The 24694-nt window shown below is 42.6% G+C and overlaps 1 protein-coding gene across 1 annotated transcript; it reads left to right on the top strand.

The window, feature by feature from the left end:
- Nucleotides 1-380: 380 nt before the first annotated feature.
- Nucleotides 381-24507, top strand: LOC119464438 (venom metalloproteinase antarease-like TtrivMP_A). Its single transcript, XM_037725413.2, has 14 exons — nt 381-944; nt 7437-7624; nt 10548-10646; nt 13376-13487; nt 14823-14888; nt 15474-15589; nt 16301-16372; nt 16468-16598; nt 18064-18116; nt 19025-19133; nt 19913-20080; nt 21271-21409; nt 23657-23776; nt 24344-24507. Exons 1-14 carry the CDS (start codon nt 875-877, stop codon nt 24368-24370), a joined length of 1470 nt encoding a protein of 489 aa, XP_037581341.1. The 5' UTR covers nt 381-874; the 3' UTR covers nt 24371-24507.
- Nucleotides 24508-24694: the final 187 nt, after the last annotated feature.

Here is a 24694-nt window from a genome sequence, read left to right as displayed (position 1 = left end):
GTTAGAGAAGGTGTGCTTTGGCTGCCAACCCTCGGGGAATCACCTCTGGCACTTGGAAGGGGCATCTGCCTGTGACGCAACTCTTTCTTGCAAGCCTCCTAAATCTCGTGACTCGACGTGACCAAAGCCTCCACTTGCAACCGACCCCCTCGAATGCCCCCAGCGAACGTGTACTTTAGAGAGTCAGTGGCGAGCGCATGGGTGTTAGCAGAAGGAAAGGGGTTTTATATCAACCGAGCACCAACACAAAATAAAACAAGAAGAAAGCGCGTGTCGTGGACGTAGACTTCCTTATTTTATTTTACTTTTTTATTTATCGTTTTCGCAACAACTCGTCGCGAAATCGAAGGTGCATATAAGCTCCCTGCCCGACCACTGTCCGCTTAAGATTAGAGAACGCGCGCGCCCGATCATCGCGTCTTCCAAAGCCGCACGTTCAACAAGCTTACAGCTACTTCAATACTCAGAGGTGTCTCGATGCGAGCGGTAGCAGCCATCGCAGAGCCGCACCGCCGCCTCCTCCGCACGAAATCGTCGAGCCCGCAGAGCTCCTGGTTTCGCGAGATCGCTCCAGTATCGCGCTCCACTTGTGTGTCTTTACCTTCCGCGCTTTTCATTTAGCTTGGAACTCGAAAAGTCGGGTGATTTTTGTCGCGCCGCTGCTCCAAGAGTGGTTTTGAAAGGGGACGACCTCGACTGGCCTTGTCCCTTACCGCCGCCATCTCCATCGCGCCCGGCGACGACAACGACTTCGGCGAGAACGACTGCGCGGCGCTAAGCGGCGGCCCTCAAGTCTACGAGATTCCGCTTCTGCCGAGGGAACCGGCGAGGATCTCAGTCGCTCGGAAGTCAGCCAAGCGCACTCACTGGGATTATGGGTCTTCGAGCGGCGCAGGCCGCTATCGCCGCCTGCTGCCTGGCACTGGTGGCGTCCGCACCAACAGGTGAGGGCACGATTTCTCCTTTGTCAGTGTCTCTATCAGTTGCTGCGATTTGTAGCGGTCGTGCATGCATATGCAAAACGATATTGGCCATGTTAGGAGCAGGAGGCGAGGAACGTTTTGTTTTGTGTTGTTGCTTGGCATAACTATTCCAGACAGCTGGCACTGCTTTTTGAACATCAGTTGCAGTATGATAGTTCTTTCCGCGAAAGGTAAGTCACACAGAAGGAAACTTAAACTTTTGGGAACACATTTTCGGTTCTAATATTGCTAACATTATTTCGGCATCGTTAAGCTCGACGTGTGTTGTACGGAAAAAGAAAGACCAAACAAGCCAGAACGCTGCATCGTTTAGGACAAGGCCAGAGGGCACAAGAGTACGCATGTGTTTCTTTTGATGCCCTTGTATTCTGCTTGCAATGTTTTGAAGTATCAGCACTAACAAGCCCAACAATTAGCTTTACTGCTGATAAGCCCCGAAAAGCGCAGTTAAGGAATTGAAATAGCAGCAGCCATTGCGCTGTCGCCTGAAATAAAGGCAGAAACACAAGGGCATGCAGGCATGCAACAACATTTTTCTGAACCATGCAGTCGTGAAACTTGCCAGCCAGTTCCTCTCTGCACGTTTTCCTTTGCGTCTGTGCTTTGCATATACCATCTGTGTCTAAAGTTCCTCAGCCATTATGCTTAGCTAGCTAAGCACAAGCTAAGCCACTACAATAGCTGCCACATGGAAGCCTTGTGTCAATCCCGTCGTTCTAAAATTAAAAACAGCGAGGGACATCATTCCTATTCGTCCGCGACAAGCGACAACGGTTCTACAGTGTTCGCGGTGCGCGAACCTGTGACAGACCCCGTGAGGCGTACGGTGACATCAAACCTGTTAAAAAATACTGTGCAGTTATATTAGTAATTTGAACGATCAGCAGTAAGACAGAAGAGTTAGTGAGACACAAAAGCAAGGAGAAAAAAAAACATGAACTATCGAGGGTTAAACATTCTGCGTTCTGTTATTGTCTGCATTTGGCCAGTGTAGCACCAAGAAGCGTAGCAATTAAGAAGTGCTTTTAATATAAAGAAACCCAGAAATCGGGCCATGATGCAGAGTCGTTGAAGCCGTTTCTCTAACTCACCGCCTCAACCTCATGCGGAAACAATAAGTTTCAATTCACTTTCCTTCACAACTCGTTTGACTTTACGTGGCCGACTGTGAGGTTTGTGCAATCTACTTCGGCAGACTGCGGAGGAAGACATTCAAGATGAAAAATTTTAGCGTATTTCGCAAAGTTAAACGCAAAAGTATCACATGGAGCAGGCCCCATTATCACAAATACCTCTTACTCCAGAATTTTTTCTCAGTGAAAATGTCCGCCAATCCTGATTCTGAACATCCTGTTAGGGAACGCGGCCAGCTAATGGCAAAGAAAACTTGCGAACGAAACGCTTCGGTGAATTCGGCCGCAGATTCGTATAGTTTAATTGATGCATCGACATCATGGCAGCTTTAGCGAGAAGTGGTTAATGCAGTATTTCGCTCGCTCAGTTCAAACAAGCGGTGGTTTCGCGTTGAAAAGGCTTCGCGTTAAAAAGATTTAAAAATTGGTCTATCTCACCATGTTATCGCAAGTGAAAATACACAATCATTACTCAGCTTTTACCAAATGTTCTGCGTTACCTGCATCAGAGCGACTTACCGAGCTGGAGAAGGCAGCTTATCGTGAGAACTATACTGATAAAAGGTATTCAAATAAAAGCAACGAGAAACACGAGAATAAGGTGAAAAGCAGGAGCCAACGTTTTGACAAGTAGGCTTGTCTTTTTCAAGTCCTTGAAAAAGACAAGTCCACATGTCGAAACGTTGGCTCCTGCTTTTCACCTTATTCTCGTGTTGCTCATCGACTTGAATTTTAATCTGCCGCATTCCTCGTATTTTCCCTCAATTAAAAGCAGTAAAACAAATCAGCAATGAAGGACGCGGAGGGATCAGTATAGCTATCTTTCTGCTTACAAAAGGCATCAAAAACCCAAGAGCGCCATCCTTCTTCCGTAAAAAATTTCAGCACGTATAACACCCCGCAAGTTTCAAAGCTAACAGATAAAAGAGGAGTATTACATTGAATCTTTAAAAAAGATTTCATTATTGTCACAGTGAAATATGCCCCACTCGAATAAGTCAATACAAAAGGAAATACAGCAGCGTATAATGCACTGCAGCACGTTCCTGTCTCGTCAGGAAACGGGGCCCGTATTGACAAAAAAAAAAAAAGCTCTTACGAAAGGATCGTTTGTATAGGAGCAAATTGCAGCCAATGATTTCGCTGGGGATATTATAGCGAAGGCGGCCAGCCAATGACAAAGATCACTTAAGAACGAGAAGCTCTGCGAATACGGCAGACTGATGCTAGAAAAACCAGTGATGAGTACTTTATTTTCTTTTTCTTTTGTGAATTTCTCAGTTATCTGTCACATTAGGGGCGTTGTGACCTTAATAACCTCACGTGCTAGTCAGGACGCACGCTCTGTGTGGCGACCTTCGGTAAGCTTTGCCCACGTCGCGCTTTTCTTGGCTTTTCGTTAGTCTTAGGTTTCCTTTGCCGCAACAAATAGCGCCACTCTCACCGCCCTAATTTAAAGCAGAGATCCGATCAACTTCACCCGTCAACCGTTCCTGATATGCCTACAACCTGCGCCGCGCCCTCGCGACGACCCACTGGCAAAGAAACGAGATAAGTTATCGGTGACTGCTCGAGCAATATTGGCGGTTCGTCTGAGAACAATGCGTAAGATTTTAAGACCGGCGATGGTGAAGCTACAACATAAAGACCTCTTCTCTTGGAAAATGTAAAGTGTTACGGCAAAATCTATGCACATACCCAATACTCTGGAACCGGATGTACAGTCCAACATGAAAGTGCACAAGAAGGTCTCAAAAGAATGCACGAGAATACAAAATAGGGTGCCACCAAAAGGAGTGATGAGAAGATTGGAGCAGGCGTTGTTTTATCATCAAGCGATCGACTAGGGATCTTGCCTGGGGTTCTTTCAAATCCGCTTCACAGTAAACGCACCGCGACTAAGACTGTAAAGGGTCGCTATAAAGCAACACTTAAGCTATTTGAACTGGTAAAACATTCTGGTGGAACACTTTTTACTTGTCTGGAAGAAAAATGGTGCTGCCTCAGATCAGAAAAAAATTATACTAGCAGCGAAAGGTCTTAATTTTTTGTTATTTTGATTAGTTTAAGGATTGTGTAGTTCTTAACATTATGCAATCATTGCTTCCTCATAGGCCCTTAACTGGCGTCGAAAGAACGTTGCCAAATCTATGACCTCACGCAAAGTTTGTGCAAGAATTTCAATGCAGGTTTCACCACCCCATTTGTGTTTTGTGTGGTACTGAATTTCCGCTCACAGTAAGACAACTATTTGCAATTTCTTGTGTGCGACCTAGCTTAACAGTGTTCATTAGTATATAGTGATAAAGTTACATAATTGTAAAAGAATGAGCTAATTGCAGCGTTGTAGCCAGTTCACTGTGTGTCCTTGATAACCTATGTTTGAAAATCCCGTACGACGCCTGAAATTAGTGAAAGTTTAGCAACTGTATATTAGCTAGATGGCGTTATGTTAGACAAAAAAGAAGTGTTAGTTACGAGTACATTATGTGTAGAGCATCATTCTGCAGTGCACTCATGCTGTTTAGCATAAAAGGGCGAGAAAAGATGACCTCAAAAACAACAATAACTGCGCTCTGTAGAACAGAATTTGAATATGAGGACGATTAACTTTCCTAATCAATGCAAGGCTCAGCACCCATGCATAATCTGGTTAGTAGCTTGCGCTGTGCGCAATAAATCTACAGCGCCCGTGCGCACCTCTGTATGGCTGGTCTTGATACGTTTCCATACGGAAGGCTCGCAGTATGGCCCGCTTGAACGGCGGTCGTCATTAAGAACAAAAGTGGGATTGCAGGTATGTTGCATTCTCTCGATAGCGAAAGCCGACGCACTGAACTGGTAGCGTTGTAAGTCTTTCGCGGCCATACTTAAGCAATAAGATTGCTTGCCACAGGCAGTAACACGTCTCGTTGCCCTAACGCTCAACAACTAACTCTTACTGGAGGCAGGCTGTTGGCCTAATGATTTACATATGATCATAAGAAAATGGTAGGCCGCAAGGTGGCGCTGTCATTTCGAGGCACTTCATAGTGGTTGGTGATCTCACGTGAGTAACAGCGCAATAAATAGAATGTCAACGAGCTTTTCAACATCTCTGCTGCATACAAAACTTCAAGCCAAAGCTGCAACGCAGTAGCAAGAAATTGATATAGCCATGCATATACAGACCAAATTAGGAGACAGCTAATCATGGCCGCAAGGGAAAGTGACCAGTTGGAACTAGAAACTGAATTTGCACTTGACCATGAAATACTGCGTGGTTAAACCATGCCAACAGCGGAAGTATTTCGAAAATGGTTTAAAGCGGTGTCAAGGAGAAAAGCGTACTGCATTTAAGCAACCCGCGCATAACTCTTTCTTGGCCGTGAGCATGTGCCCGGCCCAACAGAAAACCGCATCAACAATGCAATTGTAGTGCTCAAAACAGGCCAGTTTGTATAAAGAGTGGCGGTATTTTTATACACTGACGCGCAGCGCAGGTTTAGCATATTGCGCACGCATTTGGATGATGTCCATTTCCTACTGCCGTTGGATGTGCAAGCGCAAAAACTGGCGATAATGAAAGACTTGGTGGCAACGATTGCGTTCGTAATTCTTATAGTCTCGTGCATCGTTTATGTATTTTTTTTCTAGTATGCAGCAATTTGTTAGCCTTTTAATAACTAAGGCTTGTGTATTAGCAGCGGCAGAATGCTCTTTGATAAAGCGTGTTTTCTGCACTGCTTAGAAGATAATAGTTTATACGTATGTGCCCATCATAAAAATGCGAAACTGTAACATGCATAGTGCCGGAAACTTCAAATATGAGTTTCGTATTTCAAATTCGCAATACTTAATAATCATATTTCAACTTTGATCTAGACGTAATTTTTTCCCAAAATGTTACCTTGATTAGCAGCCTATAGTGTCTCTAGAAGCCTAAGGTATGCGACTTACGGCCATCGCAGTTCCGTCATAACAACTTAAGTCCGTTTGTTGCTCCTCAAGCCGTGTGGACAGATAAATTTTTAAGGCAGAGCATACTCGGCTTACCCCACAATTTCATACACAAACGGATTGCGCTACTTTGCTTTCGATTTTTTTTTTTTTTTTGCCTACGTCTGACGTTCTTCATTTCCTTTTTTTTTTGACACTGTCACATTATATTATTACCTTGCCTGCCTAACCTTAAGCCATATTCGGATGCGCTCACATTTACGAGTATGTTTCACTTCCTCACTGTCAGCAACTGATGTCATCACATCACACCGCCAACGAGTAATCGCACTATTCTAGACGCAGGTTCCAATTAACAGGTGACGCTGCTGGTTCTGCATAACTGCAACTATGCGCTGGTAACAGCGGTGAAAATGCGCATGCGTTGGCAGAAGAACAATGTCGTAAATTTTATGAGGTAGACCGAAGCAGAAAGAAAAATTTTGAAAACAAACTGAAGCAGGTTGCTGGCATCCTGCCAAGAGAGTACGCTGAGTGAATGATTATTTAGCCAATGTCATTCGGTGACATGCAGCATATCGAGGTGCGAAGCAAAAGATAAGCAGCTTTATTTCGCGACCATTTTAAATGTTACTTCACGACACTGCATTTACACTGAAGTCAAACAACCGTTGCTTCCATATGCACTACATCATTACAAACTTGCAACAACATTTACAATTTGTTGCACTGCTTAAAGATGACTCATTTTTACTTTTGATATTTCTGTAAAACTTGTCCCCCGTGATTTAATGCTGATATATCCAAGTATTGATACATTTCCAACTTAATACCCGTACTATTCGGTTTTCTAATGAAACTACAGCCACAAGTTTGAATTTAGTGCCGGCATATTTCCAACCGATCCCTAGAATTGGTGTTTCAATCAAATATCTAAACAGCATAAACATGAAGAAACGAGCGTTGTAGTAGACACCATCAGCGTCGTGTTACTCGAATTTCCGGCTTTTGTTGTTGTAGACGATGGTGATAATGTTGTCCTCTTCGTCGCCGTTGTTATTTCTGCATGAGTCAGACTCCCTGACTCATGCGTAGAGTCAGTGAGTGCATGAGTCAGTGAGTCTGACAATAGCACTCGTGTCACCAATTTTTCTATACATTTCTACCTTGGGTAATCACGGATTGCGTCGTTTTTGACAACCTGTAGTGAACCAAGCCATTCTCTTGACTTCGTTATAAACGAGCTAATCTATTTTACTTCTGAATATACCAAAATAAACACGTAATAATCATTATCCATGGTATTTTTATTTATATGTCCTGTGAACTAAAGTACCATCACTCGAAAAAAGATGTGGCCTTTTGCTCCTTTCCGGCGCAGACCCAGTCTACTACATCCCGATATTTGACACCGAGACCATAGTGTACCCTGTGCTGCAGGAAGTCGAAGAAAATGCAGTGCTTCTCCAAATTACGGACGGCTACGAACTGATGCTCCATCCCGACTCCGTGTTACCTCCAAGGCTATTGATCAGAACATTCAAGGATGGCAAGCCAGTGGACTCAATTGTGAGTGAACTTCCGTCGTTATACAAAAAGTGCAATCAGCTGTTCCTGACGCAGAGAAAAAAAAATTAAACCGATTTCAAGGGCATCTCTCTGCAGCGTGTACCAAAGCAACGCTTTTGAAGTAACTATCAAAACAGGAATTTACCATGGGAAAAATATATGTATGGTAGGCATAGAAAAAGAAGTAACATTTCAGTACAGATGCGAAGTTTCAATGGCATGGTTGGAAAATACTGGACGTTACAGACATAGTTGTTGTTCTGTCAGTGTGGTGCAAACCTTGATTCCAAGTTCTCAACCGGCCTACAATAAAGTGAGAACACTGAGGTTAGTGTTACGCAATGCCGCCTTAAAATCTGATTTTCACCTTTAAGAGCAGCACGCCCGCTCACAAGTTAAGCACACTTCATACAAGTGAATACATTAGCAATTAGGAGCATTCGCAAATTAGAGCAAATTGCATTACCGTCCTTGGGATATGCTATGAATTCGTTAATCTGCATTCACCAACAAGTTTGTTCATAACGACTTCTATCAAAACCAAGCCGACTACCACTAAACTTAAAAAGTCATTGTATATTGAGCTTTGTGAGTGTTATTCGCGAGTTTTGTTTCTCCTGAAAGAGGCGGTCATCAAAGGCATCCGCAACTATTAGCTATACGTATACGTGTTGGCTAGCTTTCCCAATAGTTCTTAGTTATTTCCATGAAGCATATACTTTCATTTACAGAATTACTGGCTGAAATAGCTTTATTGCGATTACAAGTAAGCCTAAGTTTATCATGCTTAGTGGTATGAATGTGCTGACCAAAATGAAATAAGCATTTCACCCCAAGACCTTTCGTCCCCCAAGGCGGCAAAATCATACTTCGCATGTGTCCTCGTATTAAAATCTCAATTTGGTCTTACTTGGGGTGTTTGGGATTGCGCGCTGGAAACTAATCTTCAAAAAAAGACTAGTCATGTTTTACAGTTTCTACACACCTAGAACTCGTTTACAGGTACCTTTCGAGATTTATGTATCGATTTTCGCTTCACGCAGACCGCATCCAATTAGCTAACAAAGCATTGAATCACTGTCACTGTAGTGTTTTAGCGTAAATTCAATACCTTTTCTTATTTTTTGTCCATTTGTCAGGGCAACATTTCTAACAAATAAATTTGACTCTCAGAAATCGATTACAACTCGACTGAATCTTCAAGATAGATTTGAGGACAAGATGAAATAAAAAAAGGGAAAGTGGAAACTGCAAGCTGCATGCATTACCCCCCATCAACATGGTTTTCGGAAAGGATTCTCAACGGTAACCTAGCTCGTTGGGACAATCCATGACCTTGCGGCAGTGATTGATATGCATAGTCAGATTGATATTATATTATTAGATTTTGAGAAAGCCTTCGATCAGTGTGAGTCACCAGAAATTACTGCTTAAACTTAAGTCAATTCTGAAAAACAATTCTTTACTTGCGTGGATAGCAGCATATCTTTCCATGAGAAGTCAATGTGTAACAGTCGATGGTGTAAACTCAAACTCAGCACGCGTGAAATTAGGTGTTCCACGGGGTTCTATTTTAGGGCCACTGTTTTTCCTGTCATTCATCAATGACATCGTACAAAACGTATCTGTAAAAGTAAAACTTTTTGCGGACGACTGCAACTATATCAAGAAATTCGCAGTCCGAGTGATCATAAATCTTCAAACACAGCGTTAGCCACACTGAACACATGGTGTATAAATTGGCAAATGACAATTAATTACAAAAACAGTTGCAATGAGAGTGACGCAAAAAAAAACGCTTTTGTTTACTTACCACATTGATGGTCATGGTCTATCGGAGGTCTCTACACATAAATACTTGGGAATAAAACTCACATCTGACCTAAAATGGAATGACCATGTCGAGTACATTGAAAGAAGGGCCATGAAAAAGCCCTGCTATCTTAGTAGGAGGCTTGGAAATGCCACGTCGGACATAAAACTTCTAGCATACAAGACATTTATTAGATCATCGTTAGAATACGCAGCTGTAGTATGGGATCCCTTTACTGCGTTCAACATAAAAAAACTAGAAAAAGTTCAAAGAAAATCTATCCGATTTGTCTTTAATAGTTATAGCTTGCAGTCACTCCTCTTGCAACGGGCGGAACTTGAACAACTACAAAGAAGAAGAAATAAGGAAAGGTTGAAATTCTTTCATTTGGTTTTTCATAGAAAGATTGGACTTGACGAGACATATAAAACCAGCATCTGAAAGTGCAGTGCGCTTTTGTCACTCTAAGAAGGTCATAGATTTCATAAATCGCACTGATACGTTTAAAAATTCTTTTTTTCCAAGAACAACCCGTGAATGGACTTGTTTACCAGGTGATGTTGTAGGATGTGAAACAGTTGATTTATTTATAAATGCACTGAGGAAGCGATCCTGAATTTTGTTCCTGTAGTAAAATTGTAGAATGATGCATTTCATTGTAGAAAATGCAATGTTTTTCTCTGTGTGCAGTTACTTTTCAATTTTTTTCGCCATGTCTATGTGATGTTATATGTTGCAAGTTTTTGTCATCGAAAATTATGTATGCCCACTCCTGCTTAAGGCCTGGTACCCAGGCTAGCAGTATGGAATAAATAAATAAGGCAAGCATTCAGATCGTGTTGCAAAGTGAAAGAAAACAGTAAACACGAGGTGATAAGCGTTTATAGGAATTTATTGCGCCATACCGACCGCACCTCGTTATACCACTTCCACTGTAGTAGTGCCAGAACAGGTTCTTTCACAACACTTAGCATTACAATTGCGGGCGTTTGTTGCTGTCACTGCATGTAGCACGCGCACACTAGCCCTTTTCCAGACCAGTGACTCCGTAACGCATAAAATCTTTACGATTTCGTTGATATTTCTTTAATTTTTTTTTTCATTTTGTAGCTGCGGACCACGAAGATCGGCAAGAACATCTTCTCGGACGAACACGGCGGGGCGAGCGTCATGATCCGGAGGAACCGCGATACCAATCGCACGACCGTGGTACGTGAGCGACTGCAGTGACAAAAAATGAAGACGTACAAAAAACACACGCTTGAAACACAGCGCAGACGCCGCCCAAGTCAGCCCCTCCTCAGATAGAGCAGCGACAGAAAAAGAAAATCAATAAAAAAGAGTATAAAAGTGAGAGTGATCAAATCACACCAGAGGCTCTCTGCGTTTTATGGTCCCCCGGGAGGGCTTCAGGTTTCCTGTGGCCTCGCTTAGCCGGGACAAGTACAAACAGGCAACGTTGGCTACCATCGGAAACATCCAACGAGCTGTATAAAGAAGCAGGCAAAGTGAAGAAGCTTAAAGTAAATAAGTTAGAACTCCCTTGGCGCTGTTATGCGGCTCAATATTCGGCATAGCGTTCTAATTAAGGTTTCCATATCGTACGCCACGCGGCGCACGTTCATCGAGCTCAAGGGAGATGTGGAGGAGAGATTGTCCAACCTCTGTCTCCCATTCGCGCGACGGCGTCCTGCGGCGAAGGCTTTTCAGTATATGCTCCATCCGAAAGCGCCCAGGGGCTTTGTAGGCCGTTTTTTTTTTTTTCCCGCAGTGAGGCACAGTCGATAACGTCCCGAGTTGCTTGAGTGTTCGCAACCGAACCCTCGGTGTCCGCTCCAGAGAAGATTGAATAACGGCTCCGCTACAATTTAGAAGAAACTCCATCGCGGTAAGGGGTACCTTGATAGTCCTTTGAACGTATGATATTAGGGCAGAAATCGGCGCACGAATCTCGTTGCTAGGTTGCCTACGCCACTCATTTTATTAAAGGGCCTCGAGCGCTGTGTTCCGGCTTCCGCTAGAAATTGGCGAAACGTTCTTGCGACTCGGTAGTCTTCTCGTGTTGCTCGCTCAGCATAATATTTCTGACGCGTGGTACATCTGTAAGCAACACTTGTGTCGCGCGGCCGGTGAAGCTTACAAGTAAGCGTTTTATTATTACATATAAAACATATAAAACCTTGGTTCTCCACAAGAAAAGTAGAAAGATACCTATCAAGAAAGGGGTCAGGCAAGGAGACACAATCTCTCCAATGCTATTCACTGCATGCTTAGAAGAAGTATTCAAGCTCTTAGACTGGGAAGGATTAGGAGTGTGGATCGATGGCGAATATCTCAGCAACCTTCGGTTTGCAGATGACATTGTCCTATTGAGCAACAATGGAGAGGAATTACAACAAATGATTGAGGACCTTCATCGAGAAAGTGCAAGAATTGGGTTGAAGATGAATATGCAGAAGACAAAGATAATGTTCAATAGCCTGGCAAGGGAACAAGAATTCAGGATCGCCAGTCAGCCTCTAGAATCTGTAAAGGAATATGTTTATCTAGGTCAATTACTCCCAGGGGACCCTGATCATGAGAAAGAAATTTACAGAAGAATAAAATTAGGTTGGAGTGCATACGGCAGGCATTGCCAAATCCTGACTGGGAGCTTACCACTGTCGTTGAAAAGAAAAGTGTACAATCATTGCATTCTACCGGTGCTAACATACGGGGCAGAAACTTGGAGGTTAACAAAGAAGCTCGACAACAAGTTAAGGACCGCACAAAGAGCAATGGAACGAAAAATCTTAGGAGTAACGTTAAGAGACAGGAAGAGAGCGGTGTGGATCAGAGAACAAACGGGGGTAGACGATATTCTAGTTGACATTAAGCGGAAGAAATGGAGCTGGGCAGGCCATGTAATGCGTAGGATGGATAGCCGGTGGACCATTAAGGTTACAGAATGGATACCAAGAGAAGGGAAGTGCAGTCGAGGACGGCAGAAAGTCAGGTGGGATGATGAGGTTAGGAAATTCGCAGGCGCAAGTTGGAATACGCTAGCGCAAGACAGGGGTAATAGGAGATCGCAGGGAGAGGCCTTCGTCCTGCAGTGGACATAAATATAGGCTGATGATGATGATAAAACAATTTGAAAGCGACAACCCACGGCATTTTTATATTATGTAATAATGCCGACAGAAGCTTGTAATGTTTTAAACTTTTAGTTGTATGAGTGTATAAAAGGAAATCTGTAACACAAGTTCATCTGACAAGCATGACTTTTCAGTGATATTGATGTATTCAGAGTTCGTGGACTAGGTTTTATTGAAATCCATGCCTTATACGACAGGAGTACGACTAGGATATCTCTATCAGTTCTTAGTAAATTATTTAACTATGCCTCTTGCCGTAAGTAATAATGTGGTCTTTAAAAACCAAGATGATCGGCAACAATTTCCTATTCTTAAAGTTGTGCTGCTAATAAGCAAATTTAATTAGCTGTTCACAAAGTATCAGTGAATCTTTGCATACTTTTTGTGAATTTCCCTTGTTCAAATGAGTTTTCCACACATATGGATAGAGCTGACGGCGATTCGAATGTTTCGCTTACTTGCAGTCCTCAGTACATATCCATGAAGTGTGCAGTCTGCCTGAAACATTTCTGGAAGGAACCAGCAGTTTATAAGCAGCTAAAACAATGCTGCACTATGTGACAAGATTATTTATCCTTAGGAAAGCTTTCTAAGAGAGCTGTCATTTTTGATCATGCACTGTAGATCTTCTTTTACTTATTTGTCAAAGAAATGTGCGCGTATGTAGACAGCTCACGGAAAACCTCCAGTTTTCTTATGTAGGTTTTTAGCTAAATCGCCTAACCTATGTCATATTAAAAGCAGTAATAACAAGCTTGTATCAGTGTCGTCACAGAACCTTACGTATTCATTTCTTTGCAGGAAGGAATTCTCGACAACGATCTGCGCATCGTTCCGATGAACGATAAAAAAAATGTGAATGCACATAAGGTATTCCGTGTCAAAGACAAGTCCGCTCACGTATTGGACTCCAGTAAGCTCATTCTGCTTTGTTACTCACTGTTTAAGAAACCTTGATTCACGTAAAACTAACGTTACATGTAACTTGACTAAACCTCACGGACCCGTTTGAACTGCCTTTGTTAAATATTCCCTACGCATAGCAAACCACTTAGCCCAGCAACAAGATTTCTTGAACATTTCTTTATTTTTATACGTCGTAGTCTCCTAATTTAAAGGCAGTAAACGTTAATTGGTGTCTAGAAGAGATGAAATGGTTGTGCGGCGGAAATTCCGGGACTGACAGGCATTACCATTTTTTTAATGCCTTTAAGAGTCCTGAAGCTTTAGCTCGGAGCAACTCCTATTTTACTATTCAGATACATGTAAAATGACGGCATTATATCATTATGCAAGCGCTGCACCGATTTAAATGAAATTTGGTTCATATGAGAGAAAACGTTCAATATTCCTAACTGTAAGAAGCCGAGTTTTGACTGACAACTTAGAATGTTTTACTAAGTCGTAAAAGGTCAGTCTCTTCCGATAAATGCAAGCGCGAAGTTTACAGATCTGTAACTCTGCACCCAGATCAGGCATAGAAATTCTGTAAACTGCATATGTTAGAGCATCTCAAGTGGGCAAATGTAACATACAAATTGGCAGCATACGTGACATTGTCCCGACGTTTACGAGGGTTTCGGAACACTTCTATTCACAAGTTAGCAGGGCCCTCATTCACGAAAAGTTCTTACATTAGAATTGTTCGTAGGAGCAAATCCCAGCCAATCATGAAGCTGGACATATCATTAGCAAAGGCGGCCGGCCAATGACATGTAAACTTCACTTACGAAAGAACTGTTTTGTGAATTTCGTCCCAGTATGCATCAAAGTGGCGTGTAGGATATCAACCTGGTCCAGTCAGGTTGTATTAGATGCACTTTACGGAATAGCAATATATTTTTCATTGCTGTGTGACAGGTTTCTAATCTATAGTGCATGAGCTCCTCAAATTCTTGCAATTTTCACAATTTTTTCTAATACAATTGATGGCATCCATTGAAAATTTACCTATTGCAATTACCAGATTTTGAGTTATTCTTTGAAGTGCAATATACTACATCAAAATTCGTGCAGCGGTTGGCAGGAAAAGCAATTTCATCACTACCATGTAATTAGATTGGATGATGAAGTTAGGAAAATCGCAGGCGCAAGTTGGGAATCAGCTAGCGCAAGACAGGGGTAATTGGAGATCGCAGGGAGAGGCCTTCGTCCTGCAGTGGACATAAATATAGGCTGATGATGATGATGATGATGATGCATGTCACCGTGTGAACGGCCACGCTTACGAAAATGCTTCTTCTTTCAGTTCTTACCAACAATGCCACGCTAGCTGATGACATCCAGACCAATGAAGTGACCAAAGCCAACATAGGTGAGTACACTCGAGATACGCCGCCCGCTTAATTTATCCATGGTCATCATGACAATTCGGCTGTTCTCTACAGATGGTTCTGCAGAAATTGTTCTGTGCGCGTATCGCTTTGCGTCGCCACTAGGAGAAACGAGACGGCATGATACGTTTGAAGTGTAACTTTTGCTAACAAACAAAAGAACCACAAGTACTTCAGAGGTTTAAAATGGTCCCTTTTGGTTATGTTATGTTACGTTTATTTTTTTTTTCATATTGGTATTAGTATTTTTCTTTCAAGTTAGTCAAAAGATGACTTCGTATTGTTTTGTGTCTACGGTGAACACTGGTCAGTGTCCCTGTGAGTACGTGCCAAATATAACAGGCCAGCAACATGTTTTTTTTTTCCTCTTGTCTTTGTTGTCATTGTTGTTCTTGTTGTTGCAGTAGCACATTGGCATTTGCAAGCCACTAAATCCCCAAAGTGGGCCTGCATGTGCGCTTCGTTTTCTTAGAATGACTGAACGAACACGTTAAAGTTGTACCAAGTTGCCTTACAATATTTGTTTTTTCAATATTAACTCCAACTTACCTTTTCTTTTTTTGCAGCAAACGGAACTCTGTATGTTCGTCCCGAAGTAGCCATCATATCAGACTCGGTACATAACCGCAACTTCAAAACACGCGGTGATCTCATCCGTTATGTCGGCATCTTCATTAACGCCGTAAGTAAATGACCTGCATCTTCCAACTGATAAATCACTTAGCACGACTTACTACAAGTCATTGGTCTGCTCTTCGACGCCCCACTTATATTTTACTAAACGTTCATCCCACATAACGTTATTCTAAAGCACTGACAAATCAAATAAAGGTATTATTCATCCAACGACGAGGCTTCGATAAACAAAGTACCGATGCTGTGTCTCCAAATTTCACCTTTAACATCGTTTCCAAAAGAACGTTTAACGTTTCGCCTCGGATTCGAGTTACTGCCCGGTTGAAACATTACAGCGATATTGTATTGACTTAATGAAACTTAGCTGTGATCTTGCAAATTGGCACTGCAGCTTTGATTTACCTATTTTATATTGTAAGGTGTGAAGTAGGCTCGGAGTGGATCAAGCGCCAGCAAGCATGCCACCAAGTGTCACGCGGTTTGCCTCGTGTAAAAAACAGTAAATTCCTGTAACCAGTATTCCCACAACAAAAACTTATCATAGGCACTTTATTTATGGTGTCTTTATTCAAATGGCTGTATTGCTTCCTCTGCAATGTCCTTCTCGTAAAAACTAATCGCAGTGCTTAATTTTTACGCTGTTCACTGAAGTACACCTAATAAATACAACCCTATTCGTAAATGTGATACACTGATCGTGGCTTCTATAGACGGCAATGCAAGCGTTCACATCTCGCTCTGGGCTTAAATGTTACAGGTAAATCTCAGGTACGCCACAGCCACAGGAATAGACATCAAAATGAAGCTAACGGCGATCATTATCAGCACGGTGAGTTGTACCGCCCAAATGTTATCGACTATATTTTAAAGTGCTCGAAGCACTTTGCGGATTACGCGTTTCATTTCGACCTTTTGTCTTGACAGCCGGATCAAGAAACCTACATCAAGTACGCCGGGAACTACGTCAATGCAGACCAAACCATTGCCGCGCTTACATTAAAATTGGCTTCGGGCTATATTCCTGGGAACTATGACATGGCTTACCTCCTCACAGGGTAAGAGGGCGCCCTTTGCAGTACTTATTTCTATACACAACGCAAAATAATCATAAGTCCTCCGTATAAGTCCTATAAACATTCCTCCTGAACTACGTGAAAGCTTGTAGCAAGCTCTATTGCTGTACTACTAGCGTATCAGACTGTTCCCTTGCCAACACTTGAATACGTGTGTGTAACATGGAATCCGTTCACACAACAAGACAAGTACAGCCTTTAAATCGTTTAGAAATGCTCGATACACTTTATTTTCAATAAATGTAGGTCTACGGATTTAACTTTTTCACTTATGCTTGATAAATATATCCCTAAACTGGAAACACGAAGGAAGGTAGCAAAACCTATATTAATTTACTCTCTATGCACTCAGTCAGTGCAACTCGATCTGCCACGCATTGATCAAACCCTTTTCACCGCGCTTATCTAGACATCGCCATGCTCACAATTTGCTGCCTTATCTGCGCACATGAAACAGTTTATGTTCTCGTATTTTTCATGCACATAACTGAGTGCAATTCGTTACCGGCTGACGTCTTCACAGCTGATCCTGCGAGTGCATTCGAACGCGCGGTTGCTTCACTCATAATTGCTTGAATTGCATACTTGGTAACTTTTCGCTGTATTATCAGCTACATTGTATTTTGATTGTTTAACGCATTTTTCTGGTTATGTCACGGTTGATTCAGTTGTAGCGTTCTGTGTAACTTGTTGTTCAATTGGTACATGATTTCTTTGGTACTGAATAACAACTAAACCAGGTTATTTGTATCTATGTAACCCCACCTGCACAGTATTTTATACCACAGTATACCTTAAATAAATAAAAATAATGAAAATAAATTTTCACCATCCTTTTTACTAGACGTTCACAGAGGTGCAAGGACAAAGCTCGCAAATCATTCCAGTCCTGCGCCCTTTGCACTGATTATATAATTTATTTGAATTTTATTTGTAACGCAAAAGAAAAACAAGCAAACATTTTCATCATAACATTCAGCTCCATATAACGAACCTTCACTATTATTCTGATTCGCGAGCACAAGCGAAGGCTTTTCTTCTGCTAAATATCCTATTCGTTCCTCCTAAAGGCCTACCGCTCATTCATTAGGTGTGTCAGACATTCCCTGCAATATCCAACTCTTGGTTACAGTTACAATGTTAATGTCACCTATTCAAATTATGATGCCGAACTGACCCCACTTGCTTCATAATTTTGATAACACTGCGCAATGTTCCGGTCAAAGGCTAGTCGTTCTTTTTTTAGTAAGCAAGAGCTTTTATTAGCGTCACCACTAAATTGGTGGTTTGTATATTCACGACTACTGCTAGAAGCTTTCGCAAATCATTTGGCAGCATTAATAAATTTCTATGAGTCGGCAGTTCGACATTCATTCAGTGTCTGTGCATAACATTAGTGTCGGTGACAGTTCGAAAAAATTGCTAATTTGCCTATCTTAATTTACAGGCGAGACATAGCGCAAGTGACACCATCCAACTCGCTCCACATTGCTGTTGCCGGTGAGGCATTACTTGGTTATTTTATTCGAGTGCTGCAAGATCGACTTTTCTTGGTGAAATTGTCACTTGCGAATTTTAGTGCTGTATACAGTAGCCACAATATATTATGATAAAGGCCCGCTTCCCCGTTGGCATCTCTGTGAAGCCTAATACAGCAAGACTTATCTGGTTCAATGAGATAATCAACTCCAGGGCATTCAACCAGCGACTCCATCCATAACATCAAAATTGATTGAGATATCATCATTCACAGTCCTACTAACCTTTGATCCACACTTATATCCCCGTAATGTTATCTCTAGTGACACGACGCAAAACTTCACCAAAACGTCTGCCGAATATACGCATGTCCACCCGTTAAAGCTACCAAGACAATAGAACTGCTACCTTTCATGTGTACGCTCCCAAACGCGTCAAGCAGTTATAAGCATACATATCTCACTGCATTTCAGTTTGTTGCCCCTCGAGAAAACCCAAAACGGCAATGAAAGGGCAGATAAATATTATCCTATGCCTACATTTGTTCTTTTTTAAATGCCGTATTTCAAAAATCTGTGCTTAAAAATAATACGAGAGCGTTGCGTTAAGCAAAAACTGGTCGAACGCTTTAAGCGTCCACTTCAAAAGTGGAACAAGTGCGACATTACAACAAACCTAAACGCTACTTTGTTTTAAATGCTGTGGTAGGAGCCAACTTGGGCTAACTCTGCGTAAGTGTGGAATCTCAGATTAGATAATTCTACATACCATTCACTGTGAAATGCAAACACGACCATGTGTGCGTGTTTCTGCGATACGGGGTGTACAGTGGCGCTTTTCGAGATTCAACACAGAATGACGCCGAAACTTGCGTAAAAGTGGAGCACATGTTCTAGCAAAACTTTGAGTATTACATTTTTTTCCTACAGGCGTGGCTTACATCGGAGGTGCTTGCACCGTGCAGAGGACTGGTTTGGGCGAAGACATTCCGGGAACATACGACGGTGTTCAGGTGGCAACGCACGAAATGGCTCACTTGTAAGCGTCAGCCTTTCTTGCCTTCTTATGCCATTATTAGGAACACAAGTCCTGTCTTTATTTCACCAACCTCATTTGCTCGCTTGTATTGTGTCAGCGCATAATGCAAGAAATGCACATTGAAGCTGTAGATCCAAGCTAGGCCACTGTGTTTAATTATAACAACTGAACATTGTCCCTACATAAAAAAACGCATCCTAGAGGACCTTCTTTTCCCCTACATTGAATTATGAATTATGGGGTTTTACGTGCCAAAACCAGTTCTGATTATGAGGCACGCCGTAGTGGGGGACTCCGGAAATTTGGACCACCTGGGGTTCTTTAACGTGCACCTAAATCTAAGTACACGGGTGTTTTCGCATTTCGCCCCCATCGAAATGCGGCCGCCGTGGCCGGGATTCGATCCCGTGACCTCGTGCTCAGCAGCCCAATTCGCTAGTCTTTCTACGAAGCGTACAGTATCAATCCTTGTGAAAGTTTATTGGCGTCTTACAAATTAAATTAGGGCGATGTTCAAAGGTATCCAGTGTTGCTGCATGTTATACGACATCCGCGAGATACTAATGCTCCAATATGCCGAAGCCTTAAGCAAGAAAGTTTTGAAAAACAAACTTCAAGCTGTGGTTTATTGCTCTTTGAAGAAATTAGGCTAGCTGGAACACTGTGGGTTACACTTATTCTCTAATAATCCTGTCCCTCTATTAGCGGCATGCCATGGTCCCAACACTTGAAAATGGGCTCCTAACCAACGAGGCACCTTTCCCTTTGTCTTCACTTAGAATGGGATGCGTTCATGACGGTGACCCTCCACCGGATTACCTGGCCGACTCGCCTGGCGCCACCGATTGCCCTTGGGATGACGGCTTCATCATGAGCTACAAAGATGGAGGCCTAAACAAGTACATGTTCTCGCAGTGCTGCGTCAACCAGATTATGCATTTGCTCAGGTGAGCCTATATGTTTCATTTTATTCGTTGATATGTTAAACTATACCCAAAAGTACTTGTAGTCAGTACTCGAAATATCCGGCAGCTATGCGAGCATCATCTTTGCCCTTTGCTTTAGCAAGATTCTTGGGGAAAAAATAATTGCAGACACACCGAGCTCCGCCAAGCTCGAAATGTTGTGGCAGCCTTTTCGAGTGATTTTCACAAATACTTGGAAGCAATCTCTTATGTTTTAACCCTGTCATTCTGATCGCTCTTCTGTAAATCTCCCCGTGCATTCCAGACCTCGCTCTCGTTGGTTTCACGATAGCCACAAAAATGTCACCTCTGGTGGAAAAAAGACTACCCATAACGAAAAGGACATATAGTCACGCTACCTAGAACAGCTCCCCAAAATTCAGAGTCCTTTTTCATGTCTGCTACCAAAACTGCATTTTACGTCTCATTAAGTATTTAAAGTTCATTATTTCCAATCAACTTCAATTTCAATTTCGGACAATCAATTTCTAGGATCCTGGGACTAACGGCAGCATATCTGCCTGACATGCTCTCGGTCATCTGTCAATGGTCATGTGATAGAGAGAAAGAAATAGTCAAAATGGCATGCATGAACACGGAAGTGCAGTGCAGTCGCGTAGCTATACAAGCAAACAACACGTTTTTACTGAAAAAAAAGCGTGCAAATACAGAGGCAAAGGCTGCTGTAAGAAATGTGCCAATAATAAATAACAAATAACCCATACATAACAGTAAGCGAATTTTAACTTTTTTTCATGCGCTTGAACATCATGGGCTAGGTGAAAAATAAACGGTAACTTATTGACAAACATTGCGATAACATACTGTGGCGGCTGTGATCCATACTGCGGTCTAACACGAGGAGTAACAGAATGTGTCGAGGCATACTCTATTCTACTTCAGCGAAAAAAATTGCTAAGGCAAAAAACGTTTAACTATGACAAGGTCCGCGCAGCCAGAGCATAGTTGGCACCGTGCAGATACATGTCCCACATGGGATGTCAATAGGTTATGCACACATAAGAAATATATAAAAAGCGCAAATAAAACAAGAATTAACTGCGCATAATTCCAAATTTAGATACTTATGATTAAAATAAGTTATCCGGTACATAAAACGACTGATTTAAAAAAATCGACAATGTCATGTCTGCATTTATTTTATTTTTCAGGCGTGGAAGTCACAACTGCCTTCTGGAAGAGTTCAACTATCCCCTAAGATTAGACAAGCGTCTCCCAGGAGAGCAATTGCAACCCATCGACTACTGCCGGATACGATTCCCTGAGATACCCTACGTGTGGACGGACGGAGTGAGTGCATACTTTTGTACTCTGCTATTACTATAAGCAATGCATACACAGTGACATCAGAAACATTCGGCGACGCCGTCATAGGCGCGCACCGATGATCTTCTGCGCGTTCCAACACAAACTCGATTACAACAGGTTCAACTGATGCAAGTTTCAGTGAGGGATAGATTAGGGTTAGTCGTCGTTGTTAATTGTGAAGTAATGTCGAAGAAAAATGGCTGACAAATACGAGTAAAACAAGAGACACTGTTATCTCCGTTATTTACTGGTCTTTATTTTTCTTTGTGCGTGTGTGTGTCAGCCGTTGTGGTTTAATAATCCTGTTAAACCTCGGAGTAGGTTTCTCTAAACAAGAAGTTAATATTTTTCGCAAGTTTTCATAATTTTCTCGTCAGACCTTATTACTCGAAGCAGTGCAAAAGAACAAAGAACAGAAAATATGATCATCTGGATTCTACGCCCACACACTTGCTATACCTCACAAGATGTTATCGAAGTACACTGTCTGGCAGTGTTCTCGCTGCTATAAGCATACAGTAGTAAGCCCTTCGGCACATTGTTTGATGGATCGCACAATAGCTTTCAATACAACTTTCAAGACGGCTGTTGTCAATATAATGCTTATTACGTTTTATACGAAGCCGCGGCGATAAAATTGCATGACCACGCATTGCAAACAATACAGAGAAAGATTTCTCGTCAAGGCCATGAAAGCGGTCTTCCAACTCTTCTAATTTTATCATTGTAACTGATAGTAGAGGGGTCAATGCAGTTATATATATATATATATATATATATATATATATATATATGCAAAACAGTGCTCTCAACGCAAATTTTAACTCGAAATTGCTATTTCAAATTGCTGCCTCAAAGCCAACAAGGCAGTTGGAAACCACATCGAAAGGCTTACTGCTCAAGTTCACGATGGTTGCAATGTGGGCTTGTTGGTAACGCACCTTGAAGAGGTTACGGTAGCGCGATTAAAAGACTGGACACAATAAGACGCACAGTCTTTTAAACACGCTACCGTAAATACTTCCAATTACTGCTCAAGCTCTAGAAACCAACGGCGGACAAAGAGCGTCGCCATTGAGTTGTACCCACAATTCTGTCACTCACGGAATAAAGGCAGCACAGACTAGAACACTGCACGAGCTCGGGCTTACCCGAAAGCCCCGGCCCGACCCTGCCCGGCCGGGCCCGTGGGCCGGGCCCGTGGGCCGGGCCGGGTAGGGCAGTTTTTTCGCGGGTTCGGGCCGGGCTGGGGCACGGCATGTGCTTTTTGACCCGGGCCCGGGCTGGGCTCGGGTTTTCTGACACGGGCTCGGGCCGGGCTCGGGTTTTCTGGTGGTGTGATGTAACGTGCAACGAGTTATCCTCGCGCGTCTCGACCCTGAAAAACATGTCTTTTTCGGTCTCGGGCCGGGCTCAGGCCTAAGGTAAAGGGGCGGCGGGCCGGGCCAGGCGGGTAACGTAGATTATTTTCCGGGCCCGGGCAGAGCCCGGGTTTTGCCATAAAGCTTTTGGTCGGGCTCGGGCGGGGAGCCCAACGTAAAAACGGGCCCGGGCTGAAAAAATTGGCCCGTACAGTGCTCTAGCACAGACCATACAACACTTGCCGAAACTATCTCGAGCTGACCACCGACGACACATTGAGACCATGACGTATTTCCGGATTCCGCAATCGCTTCCGGCATTTGCAACAGATAAAAGCATAGACTTCTAGATTAGCTTCCGTTACTTTCTGAGAGCCGTTTCTGGTAGTGTGTTTCATTTTGTCATCAGTCATTTTTGTCAGACTGCTATACGGCCCAACTGTGAAATGGAAGTTTCAAATACATATTTTCTACCTGACAATGTGCTCAAATTTCACCAGTTGCAGTGGGACGCGTACGGTTTAACATCCAATGCCTAATACAAGCTCAAATGGTTGATCTCACGACCTCATTAAGATCATATTCGCACTCATTGAATCTATTGTGTACTATTCTCATCATGTTTATCTACGTTTTGACACATTCATGGACGCTTTGACCAACTGATTACGATGACAGAATAATAAAGTACTTTGTTTTAGGTATGTCTTGTTTTTGCATAAAACTTTCTTGCGGCGCTGCTCTATCCATTCATAACAAACTGATATATATAGTCTTAAACATTGTCCTCCCTTCGACTATCGTCAGATGCACAAGTATTTATGCACAAATTCTGTTGTCGCCATTTCTTTCTTCTGCTTCGTACCAGAACCCGGCGGACTTGCTGCAATGCAAGATACGTTGCAGCTACCCTGTAAATCCATATACGGGTCTCTACGTGTTCAGGCAAGCGAACGCACTGGACGGTACTACATGCGCAGAAGGCAAGGTAAGTTCTGACGCGAGTGGCCTCTTTCCCTCGAATATTTAATGAGCGTAGCCAGAACATCCTTAAGATATGATATGATAGCAATCTATGATAGCAATCACATCCATCATCAAAGGTAGGTGTCCTAATCACTCTAGGTTGTTTGTAGTTATCCTTAATAATAATAACTCTAACTGTGTTGTTTTAGTGTCCTGAAGCCTAGGACTAACAAGAGATGTCGCAGTCAAAAGCATAGCTTTCATTTTGACAACAAATTGGGTTCAAAAGAGTTCTATAGCATATACGATTGTACAGCTGGCGTAAGTCCTTGTCCTAACACAGCTCCTAATCTAACAAACCTCCATTATGCCACACATTTATCCGTCCTAATTCAATTCAATAAATTACTGCTTGAGGCCGGGCGCTGTGGAGTGCTTGGCCGAGAAATATTTATAAAGAATTGTCTTCCTCGGGGTCATAATTCGTTTCTGAAAATGCAAAGCTAAAGAGAGCATTCATTCGAGTGCGCTGGGTAAGGCACGAATGCGTTTGCTTTTCTGAGTTGCATTCTATTTTGTATTTTTTCAGAAATGCATCAACGGTGTATGTCAATGAAGTCACTCAAGGCATAATCAAGAGGAGACGTTCGACGAAATCCTCTCTGTACAGTGTATAGAACGTCGCGCGGCCGCTGCGTTATTTAATTTGCACCTCGTGCAACTGTACTCAATAAATCCTCGTTGTCTTACGCAGTACTTATTATGTTGCTCGGTATATGCCGGGAAAGCCTCGCAGTAGAACCGTACCAGCATATATGAAATCTCCAACTGAAGTGAAACATATTTTTACGAGCACGGGGGAAAGGTTTATTTTAGGCCTTGAAGTCGGCCATTAAAAGCAAGAGTGGCCGCTGCAATGTCATCGTCCTTCTTTTCTTCC

This window comes from Dermacentor silvarum, chromosome 9 (assembly GCF_013339745.2).
Source record: "Dermacentor silvarum isolate Dsil-2018 chromosome 9, BIME_Dsil_1.4, whole genome shotgun sequence".
NCBI classification, from domain to species: domain Eukaryota; kingdom Metazoa; phylum Arthropoda; class Arachnida; order Ixodida; family Ixodidae; genus Dermacentor; species Dermacentor silvarum.
This window is presented reverse-complemented; position numbering and strand designations above follow the sequence as displayed.

Bases quoted from the DNA above. Each gene is read 5' to 3' on its own strand.
- LOC119464438 (XM_037725413.2), top strand. From the start codon at position 875: ATGGGTCTTCGAGCGGCGCAGGCCGCTATCGCCGCCTGCTGCCTGGCA. The intron at 14,889-15,473 runs GTGAGTACACTC...CTTTTTTTGCAG, and splicing joins AGTGACCAAAGCCAACATAG to CAAACGGAACTCTGTATGTT. The intron at 15,590-16,300 runs GTAAGTAAATGA...TAAATGTTACAG, and splicing joins TCGGCATCTTCATTAACGCC to GTAAATCTCAGGTACGCCAC.